Here is an 11,125-nt window from a genome sequence, read left to right as displayed (position 1 = left end):
AACCATGGGAAACATTGCCCCTGCATCTAGACTGTCCAGCCATGTTAGAATTTTATATGTTTCAATCAGATCCCCTCCCCATTTTTTCATAAACTCTGTTGAACACAGATCCAGTCAAACCAATGTCTCCCCATATGACAATCCTGTCACTCCCCAGCCTAGTGAACCTCCGCTGTCCCCTATCTGTGGCAAGTATATACTTGCTTAGCAGGGTAGGAAGATCAAAGCTCCACAAAACTCCAGTTGTAGTCTCACCAAGACTTTGTATACCTGCAGTAAGACATCCCTGCTTCTGAACTCAAATCGTCTTAAAAGGGCAGTACACCATTTACCTTCCTAATTGCTTGCTGCAGCTGCTGGTCTACTTTAATTGACTGCTGTACAAAGGCACCCAGATCCCTTTGTACATCCACTTTTCCCAATATAACACTACTTAAATATTACTTGCCTTTCTGTTTTCATGCCGAAGTGTCTAACTTCCCATTTAGCCATATTATACTGTATTTGCCATGTGCTTGTCCACACACACACACACAGCGTGACTTTTGCCTTCCCCTCACTGGGGAAGATTGTTTTTCCCCATCTTCATGAGAGTCACATCATCTAACCATTCCATTATTCTCAGCCTGGCGACAGAGGAGTGCTCAGGACCCCACAGCTTCCAATGTCTACTACAAGATCTGTCCAAGGACCATCTGATACTGCCACTGGGAAAGGGCATCCTGTTGTTCTCAGGGAAACCCTGGAGAAAAACTTGCAGGGGAGATAGGGAGCACGTACCGGTTGAACACTTCCATGTTTTTGCTGATCTAGATCAGGATGCAGTGACAAGGCTGCAAATCTAGGTGATGGGATAGCGACCAAAGAGGAGATAGGTTCTGCTACATTGTTTCAGCTTGTTTGTAGTCACTGTAAGTAGGTTCAGGTGTTACTTAAATGTGGCAGCCAGACCTCTGACCTCAACAGCTGATCACAGATACAAAGGCTCCTTTGCTTCCCCTGCTTCTAGGTTCCATTCCTTTATTGCATTTTTTTGGCAAGCTGCACTAATTGGCCAGCCATTAATGAAAATGCTGCATTGTCTGCCATCACTCTGACACCATTGTGTCTGAGAGTCCCTGTGACTGAAGTTGGGTATTTATGACCTTGGCGGATAGCCCACTTGTTTCTACAAATATTTTTTTGAAGGCCAAGAAAACATCCAGGAAATTGAGACCAAATAGCAATAGTTCAGATGCTTTATTTTAAAGCTCGTGAAAATGGAAAACACCAGTTATGACCAGACTCATTTCATCAGTACACATTGTCCATGTAGTAACACAAAATAATGAAAACACTACACTTACCCACATCAGTGAACGCCCACCTCTTGCTTAAGTTCAGACAAAATAACTGAATCATTCTGGTCTTTTCCTTGAGTGGTATTCAAACCTGTCTTAGACTTTGTGTTTATCTTTTTCTCTTCTTAGATTATGAATAATACAGATAATATGTCATAAACAGTGTAGATTATTGTACAAACTGTGGTACGGAGAATTAATTGTTAGATTGTGGATCATGGTACAAATATTTAGTTTAAATGCTTCTAGAGTCATTGGGTTATGAAGCAGTATGATTGTGGCACAGTGTGGATTTTGGTAGAGATTATATTCAAAGAATTGGTATGGCTAATCAGCAGCTGCACAATTCCCAAAATCTAAACTATAATTCATGATTCATATTATGCTATAATCAATGTTTTATTATGGCCAGCATCAGAGACTTTGGTACAACCTATTGAATAGTATGCATCATTATATATTAATATGCACAAAACCATGTGCTACAGTCAGTATGAATTACAGTATAGACCAATATAAATTGAACTATAGTATGGATTAAAGGACATATTGTGATAAATGTATATCATGGTGATTATGGAAAAATAGAGATTATAGAATAGACTAAATTATTTTGGTGTTCCACAAGATTATTTTACATTTAGATTAATCAATATGGTTACTATTACAATGGTTGCATTGTGATATTTATGTCTTGGAAAGGTGCAAATTACAACAGCATGGATTTAGGCTATGAGAGATCTTAATATATTTACTGAGTATGGGATAAATGCAAAACTTAATGAAAGCTATTGAGCTAACTTAAACATTAATGGTATGTGTTACAGCATAGTGCAGGTTATGATTTAACAATACAAGTCACAGTACAGTCTGATTATGGATCAGTATAGGTTATGGTATTACAATACCACAAATTAACAATGAATAAGCCTTATAGATAGATTCGTGTTCATGTGTTTACATCACTTCTTTTGTGACTCATGTTTGGACTGTACCCCAGCACCTCCCCAAGCCACTGTATCAGCAGTACGTGTGTGGTTTTATTTTTCAAATGGTTTTCCTAAAGCGCGGCACCTCATTAGAAGTAGCCTTGTACTCATTCACTATATAGGCACATTTTGAATGAAATAAACATATCCCTTTAGAACATAGAACTTTTTTTATTGGGTTAAGGGAGAGATTTGTTGTTTGAGATGACTCTTTCAAGTCACTAGAAGCACAAACAGAACTGTTAACCATATTTTCATGCTTATGTCACTGCTCTCAGCTTCAATTTTAGAAGTAAAACTGAATTATTGCTTATTTTCCCCATACTTACTCATGTATAGGAAGCAACAATGTTTACACATACATAAGCACGAGGCCATTGCAGGGATGAGGTGAAGGGGATGGAGGATAGTTTTTTTTAAGTACATCCTAGCAATGAACAGCCTTACCACTGGCAGGTATCACTGGGTAAGGATCAACATGCTGCTGTACTTTCGTGCACATGTTAGGAGTAGGAAGGGCTCTGCAATGCAATAGAAATGGTTCTCAAGTGGATACTTGAAGTTGCAAAGCCTATTCAAATTTAATAAAAGAAGTTGAAATTTAATTATTCCAATTTATTTTTAAACAAATTGAATGGCTTTGGTAGATAAGAGCAGCTTTTTATTTGTCATTTCTACCATATACAACAGGTACAGTAAAAACGAGACAGCGTTCCTCCAGCACCAAGGTATTACCTCCCATTTTAATGGATGATTAAAGTATGAAAAATAAAACAATCTTCCATTTTCTAAATCCATATCAAAACCATTTAATTTTTTCAGTAGAGATATATTTATATTTTTTAACAGAATAATAAGAAAATGTTGTATATGATATTCAGAAGGGTTTAAAAGTAAATTTCCAGTTCTGGCAATGTCAGGGAATGAACAGAGTCTCAGTGTTAATTTCTTCTGCACATTTGCTTTAAGGATTTCAGTTCAGTTCATGAAACCATATTTTTATTCATAAAGCAATGTAATCTGCTGTGAATAAATCATAAATCTGCAAACTTAATGACAGTGATAAAGAGCACAACATAGATTCTGACCTTTTTTTCCTCTACCTGTAAACAAGTTACACACATATTTCCTGCATTGTGGATTCTAATTTAACATGACTCAATTAGGAAAAATAGATTATATCTGCAATCACACGTAACACTGTCCAAACTCCAATCCCAAGAATGCTCTGGAGAAACCACATAGGCTGTAGTGAAGGAGGAAGCTTATGTATCACCTTTTCAACAGGAGCTAGAGATGAACTAAAAATGAGAATCTACATTGAGAGAATTAGTAACAAATGAAAGAAGGCATGAGATCAACTGAAATGAGTTGGCTGAAAGAACATTTATAATCAAATTAGTAATGTAGAACTAGCTGCTGGAATAAACTATGATTCCATCAAGGAAATCTATTCTCAGTGTATGAAAGTAAGGGGTTTCAATCTTTATCCTTGAAAGTCATATAGACGTCAATCAGTATATTTCATATTCCCCCAAATTTGCAAGCACCAAAAAGTTGCTGATCCTAAAAAATCTCTATGTTTTGATTTAAGATTTAATAATCAAAAAGGTAAAAACATAGCGGCACTATTGGCTACAAAATTCAAACAGGGCAAAACAACAAATAAAAAACTAAGCATAATTTAAAAGTGAGTTACCCAGACTTCAAAGGTGCAAGGGTAGCATTTATGGACATTTCTGTATAAAATTGTACTCAGTGATTCTTGTTCAATATCCTTGAACTGTCACTGACTTGGCAATCAGCGTGGATATTTACAGTAAATATTAAGTACTGAATACAGTTTCATTTGACAATGTTAGGATAAAATAAATAATGGAGTAAGGCAATGATGATTAAAACAGAAAAACAGTACAATAAATGTACAAGCTAGATTTTTTTAAAAAGTAGCAAGCGACTTTTGCGCTTCATAATCTTAAGGAGGATGATTGGGATGTGGAATCGATATGAAGTTCTCCAGTTTGTATTTTTGCAAACTCAGTGATGGGAAAAAACCTGGAGAATACCTAAATTTTCAGTATATCCCACTGGTAATAGCATGAATGTATAAATTAGAAAACTACTTAATTATTGTGGTCATGTTACAGACACCTGCAGGGAGCCGGTCACTGATATCCAGCCATGATTTTTTTCCCAACCAATTTTCACCATCAAGAAATCATTACTGTGCATCTTCAATGCGTTCTCTTGTGAATTTAGCTTCCTTTTGGAACAGAAGATTATGGAGTCAATCCTGTACCTTGACCAACATCACCATTTCTGAAATACAAATGAATCAAAACTTCCTTGATATTAACTAACTCCATTAAAAATCGCTGCCTCTCTTCTCTGATACAAGAGAAAATCTCTTTTAGTGATGATTTATTCTCTCTATTCATCCATTTCAATGGTCAAATAAATATGTACAGTTATAAACAAAGCTATAACTGGTTTGATTGCTGCTGAAATGCAAAGTTGCTACAATATATGATACTAAAAGATATTCCAAAGTGCAGTGTTAAATGTAAAGTAGTAAACTATATGACTTAATGTGTGATTATACTAGGTACACAGCATGATTCTGAGCAATATAGGCCACATAAAAATTTATGGTCAAATATCATATGCCTCTGAAGAATGAAAACATGATGAGAAATATAGCAAAAATACATAGTGATATAAAAAAATTCCACATGAACACAGAACACTCAATGAGTGTGTCATTTTAATACAATATCGATTCTTTAAAGAACAGCTTTTTGTTATTCAGAATTTAATTATAATGTCTTTTCATAAAGATGCCAAGTGCAGCAGCAGGACTTTAAATTGGTGAGAGTGATATGATAGTTCTGTGACCTTGTCCACCATCTCCTGAACCGCTGCTATGCTGGGATATTGTAAGGCAGCTGTCTTTGTTGCCATGACAATGCTTTTAAGAAGTTCACAAAGTAGATTACTATAGTTTAATACTTTATTCCGAACATCTTGAGCCATAGCTTGTCTTGATAACGTGTCCCCTATAAATACAAGTTTATGAGCACTGAGGATAATGAATTTGCTATGAGCCACGAAGATTCTGGGTGGCTGCCCACCACTGATTGAGCTGAAGAAGGCATCAATGGCATTCAGCAGTGTTACAAAATGAGTCTCACACTGTTCAGAGTAGAAGAAGAGAAGTTGCTTATCTTGAGAGCTGAGACTGCTGCTCTTCTGAGGAATGTGCTGTGGTGCTTTCCAGTTTGAAAGATCATTTTCCACTGGTTTTGTGATTTCTTTTTCCAGTTCCTGAAATTGATTTAGCTGAAACAGACAGTTAGTTAAATTAAAAAATAATAAAAATACAATTCAAAACAATGTGAACGCTACACTTTGTCCTATTCCCAAAGTTTGTCATTTTCAAATTTAATAACTGAAAAATCTTCTTACAAAACCAACTTTCCAAAAATGAAATTTGTTCTGAACCATAAACTGGGATTCACCTACTGATATGCTCTCACATCAAAACCCCAGCATCCCTTACACTGAAGGCCCAGTGACCACAATTATTTAAAATCATTTTGAACAAATCAATGCTTTTAATGTACAAACAAAAATGAGGATGAGAGAAAAATACATTAAAATAGAATATTTTCCATTCTGTTAAAATTATTATTGTACATAGCCCTGTGATTGTAAAACTTCATTACAGCTAGGCAACCCAAGCCTGAATCACTTTTGCACCTCACTTCTTATTGGAGGTAGGAAATGAATGGTGAGGATAGGAAGTCAAATTTCATCTGAGGAAGGGAATCTCTTTCAAAATGGCTTACATGTCTCATTTGATGTGTTAATAGAAAATAAAGTTTACACTTTTTGATGTCTTAACATGACCACACCAACATTTTATGTATTCATGCCAGTATTTTATCAAAATCAACAGTCTTTTAAAATAATGCTGATTCAATTGCAGAGTCATTGCTAATCACTATGATTCAGCCTTTGGAGAATGTTGGAAGGGCGTTAAAAAAACATTTTGACCTAACAAAATCTTTCAGGTTCTTGGCTGAGGAAAACATGTCCACACAACAAAACATACCTGATGTTGCTCCAGTTGCATCTTGTTCTGTTTGACAATATTTTCTTTTTCCAGAAGTTCTCTTTGTTGTCTCTCAAATTCATCTTTCCCCTTTAATGTTTAAAAACAAAAAAAATCTCCATTGTTTCATGTCTTTGTTATAAGATGATGACCAGAACCACACACAGTATTCTACATGGGTTGAATACACTTCCATCATAACCTCATTTATTTTTAGTTCTGTCATTCTAGAAATAAAATCTAGTGCTTGGTTTGCTTTTGTTTAAAAAAGGCCCTGCCAACAATATTTTATTGACACCTTTCTTTACTTATATCATCTAGACTTGCCCATTAATAAGTCACCTCCCTATTCTTCCTACCAAAATATACTGCCTCACATTGTGTTGGACTTCATTTGCTATTTTCCCATTCTGTACTTTTATTAATAGCCACCTGTAATTTGTTTCAGTTCTACTCAGTGTCATTATCAACATAGATTTCCCCAATATGATGAAGGAGCAGCGGTCCGAAAGCTAGTGCTTCCAAATAAACCTGCTGGACTATAACTTGGTGTTGTGTGATTTTTAACTTTGTACACCCCAGCCCAATACCGGCACCTCCACATCATGACCTTATTTCCATTCTGTTTTCTATACTGAAGCCATCTAGCAATCCATTCTACCACCACAGACCCTACATACCTTGACCTTATTCATCAGTCTATCATTGGGCACCTTTTTGAGGGCCTGTGGAAAATTCAGATAAACCATATTTACTGCATTATCATTGTCTACTCTATTACATATTTACTGCATTATCATTGTCTACTCTATTACATTCTATTACTGCATTATCATTGTCTACTCTATTACATTCTCAAAAAAATGCAATAAGATTGGTCAAGCAAGTATTTCCCTTTTGAAATCCATGTTGACTATTCCTTAGTACATCTTTATTTTCTAAACATTCCCCAATGTTCTCCTCTAGTAGGGATTTAATTATATATTCTGCACCTCCGCCCCACCCCATATTAAACTGACTGGTCTACAATTCTTTGGGCACATTCTGTCCCTTCCGTAAATATAGGAATTATGTTAACTATCCACCAGTTCTCTGACACTACACCCTCTTTTAATAAATCATTAAATATATGCCATAATATCTCCGCATCTCTTCAACAGATTCTCTTAAACTGTAAGAACATAATCCATCCAGATCTGGAGCTCAGTTAAATTTTCAAGGTCACAACTTCTACAAACCTGCAAATGGACATAATCGTAGTCTTCCATCCAACTTTTATCTATGATTTCTGTGCTTTTAATGTGATCCTCACGGTCCAATTGTGGTGGACTATGCAAAGGCCTAATCTGAATCATTGTCTTATCTCCTTGTGAATGGGGCTGATTAAAGCTTGTAGTACTCTTGTCACCAACGGTCAATTGGTTTATTTCATGGACCGTCTCTAGGTTTGTAATTCCAACACCTTGTTTGAATAAGAGTTCTGCATTTGTGCTCATAGAAGATGCTAACTGCTTAATGTCATCTGGTATAGTCTTTGTCACCATAACAAAACGGTCTAAATTATCACATTTATTATGGGACCGGTTTACCACCAAGATGTTCAAGGACCAGTTGTTGTTATCCAGTGCCTGGCTGGTCTGGACTAAAATCTGGTAGGAGTCATCCAATCGCTGCATTTGCTTTTTTAGCTTGTTGTGAAGACTGATATCTGATAAACGTGATGCATTCACTAAGGCTCCCTGGGCAAACCCAAGGAATCCCAGCAATGAATGCTTTACCTTGTCAACGCAAGCATGTATTTCATTAAGGTTTTTTTCCATTATTTCATAAGATCGCCAGTTAGGATTGACAAAAGCCATGAGTCCCTTTACTGAGGTATCCACATTCTGCTGCAGTTGAGTCAGTCTCTCAAAGGCAGAATCTAAGTCTAGCAGTAACTTCTTCTCTGGCAGTGGTGAGGCTGAAACAGAAGATTCCTTTGATGTCGTTGAAGATGTAGACATATTACTTCGTGTACTACCTGTGCTAGAAAATGACAAACGGTTCATTCCATCAGTCACATCTTGTACCGCCCTAACATCTTGCGAAACCTGTGGCGGAACGTCATATACAGTATTTTCTACTCCTGATGCAGATTGTTCAAAGTCTTGCAAACCTCGTGGAATATCATAGATGTCTTTCTGTGGAGATTGTTGGTGGGTTGGTGGAATATCATAAACACATTGCTTTTTTGAAACCAACTCTGAATTGACCACTGTTGGTGGGACATCATAAATGGACTGTTTCAGGGAACTGATCCCACCTCCTGAATGGATTGAGTTCAGCTTTAAAGATGGCTTTACAGTAGTTGGTGGGATGTCATATAACCCCTCAGATTTATGGCTTATAAGGGGATCGGTGAAGTGTCTCATTGGGGGTGGAAAGTCATATGTAGCTTCTCTGTCATGATTGCCAAGTGCCTCTTTGCAAGAAATGGGTGGAATATCGTACACCTATAAATACATTGTCAAAACAAAACACATTTTTAATAGAGCTTTATAATACTGATCTCCTTTCCTTTCTATTTACTATGTTATTAATGAAATTAATTATTTAACAGAATTGAGAAACCAATTCTTGCTGAATAGCTATATGCAAACTACCAAGCTTTCTTCTAAATTTCAAACAGACTTCAATTCACTGATCAGAGAATGAGTAAAAGGATAAAATGTGACTACTTATGATCAGCAGATCAGTGTCTAAAAAATTATAAACATTACTATTTTTTCCACAATTGGAGATCTTCTCATTTATTAGTCATTGGAGTCTGGCAATCAACTTATTTTAAACCACTGATTTAAATAAAGAGTGTTCAAAATAAATTTCAATGTATTATACATGTGAACATACAGCAAATACTTACACTCTGCTTCTCCTTTCCCAAACAAGATGGTATATCATACAGTCCTTTGGCTTTAAATTCTTCCAGTTGTGTTTGATGCATGGGTCCCTTTAGCATTGCAGCAGGAATGTCGTAGAGCTGGTAATGGTAAAGGAGGCTTGGTCAAAACTTAAGCCAACAGTATTGAAATTTCATTGACAGGCTTGAAGTGGCTGCAAATTTTAAAACTCATTTTCTCAGATTTTAGCTTGGTTTAGCTTTCTGCCACCTGGACTGCTCTCTTTTGCATACTCCTCCTTCAGGTGTAGAGAGGGTGAGCTGGAAATCTCCATAGTAAATGCAAGTTCTTGGATCAAATGCATTTCAAGGATAGATAGGAATACTCAGAAACATGATGCATTGTGATAGAATAATAAAAAAGTACGATAGACAGTTTGCCACAATAATTCTGCTTATAATAATTACACAATCCAAGAGTGCAGGACGTTATTTAACCCACCATAAAAATGCTTGAATCTATCATTAAGGAAGAAGTAGCAAGACAGCTAGATAGAAATTTTTCCATTGGGCAGATGCAGCATATGTTCATGTAAAGCAGGCCATTAACTAATTTACTTGAATTTCTGAAGCCATTACAAGTGCGGTGGACAATGGGAACCCAGTAGACATGGTATATCGAGATTTCCAAAAGGCATTCGACAAGATGCTGCACAAAACGCTGTTGCTCAAAGTAAAGGAGCTTGGCATTATGAGGAACATATTAGCATGAATAGAGAATTGGTTAACTAATAGGAAGCAAAGAGTGGGGATAAAAGAGTCTTTGCTGATTGGTGTTTGGACCATAATTGTTTACAATTTACATAGATGATTTGGAGTTGGGGGTATCATGTGCATTGTATCAAAGTTTTAGATGACAGTAAGATTAATGGTAGAGCAAAGTGTGCAGAGGACTGTGAAACTTTACATAGGGACATAGATAGTTTCAGTGAGTGCGCAAAGGTCTGGCAGATGGAGTACAATGTTGATAAATGTGAAGTCATCCATTTTGTAGGAATAACAGTAAAAATGACTATTACTACGTGAATGGTAAAAAAACTGCAGCACGCTGCTGTACAGAGGGACCTGGGTGTCCTTGTGCATGCATCACAGAGGGTTGGTTTACAAGTGCAACAGGTAAGTAAGGTGGCAAATGGAATTTAGTCCTTCATTGCTAAAGGGATTGAGTTTAAAAACAGGGAGGTTATGCTGCAGCTGTATAGGGTGCTGGTGAGGCCACACCTGGAATACGGTGTGCAGTTTTGATCTCTTTACTTGCAAAAGGATGTACTGGCACTGGAGGGGTTGCAGAGGAGGTTCACTAGGTTGATTCGGAGTTGAGAGGGTTGGTTTATGAAGACAGACTGAGTAGAGTGGGAGCAGATTTAGGACTGAATTGAGGAGGAACTTCTTCACCCAAAAGTGGAATTCCCTGCCCAGGGAAGTAGTTGAGGCTTCCTCATTGGATGTTTTCAAAGCCAAGACAGATAATGTTTTGGACAGTAAAGGAATTAAGGGTTATGGTGAGAGGGTGGATGAGTGGAGCTGAGGCCACGAAGGGATCAGCCATGATCTTATTGAATGGCAGAGTGGGGTCAAAGGACCAGATGGCCTTCTCCTGCTCCTGCTCCTGACGTTCATGCCTGTGTTGGCTCTTTGAAAGAGCTATCCAGTTACTCTTGTTCTCCTACTGTTTTCTCATATTATTTCAAATGTTTCATCCCAAATATTTGTGCAATTTCTTTTTAAAAGTTGAATCTGTTTC

General features: G+C 36.8%; 1 protein-coding gene across 1 annotated transcript in view; it reads right to left on the bottom strand.

Annotated features, from left to right (window-relative positions):
- Positions 1–1,235: 1,235 nt before the first annotated feature.
- nedd9 (neural precursor cell expressed, developmentally down-regulated 9) overlaps positions 1,236–11,125 on the bottom strand; it is a 57,731-nt gene continuing 47,841 nt past the window's right edge. The window contains exons 4-7 of the mRNA XM_043719036.1: positions 9,346–9,462; positions 7,682–8,935; positions 6,444–6,533; positions 1,236–5,668 (exon numbers count right to left, since the gene is read on the bottom strand). Coding sequence (XP_043574971.1) covers positions 5,159–5,668; positions 6,444–6,533; positions 7,682–8,935; positions 9,346–9,462 — 1,971 coding nt within the window. The 3' untranslated portion in view covers positions 1,236–5,158. The remainder of the gene's footprint in view (positions 5,669–6,443; positions 6,534–7,681; positions 8,936–9,345; positions 9,463–11,125) is intronic.

This window comes from Chiloscyllium plagiosum, chromosome 29, assembly GCF_004010195.1.
Source record: "Chiloscyllium plagiosum isolate BGI_BamShark_2017 chromosome 29, ASM401019v2, whole genome shotgun sequence".
Classification (NCBI taxonomy): Eukaryota; Metazoa; Chordata; class Chondrichthyes; order Orectolobiformes; family Hemiscylliidae; genus Chiloscyllium; species Chiloscyllium plagiosum.
This window is presented reverse-complemented; position numbering and strand designations above follow the sequence as displayed.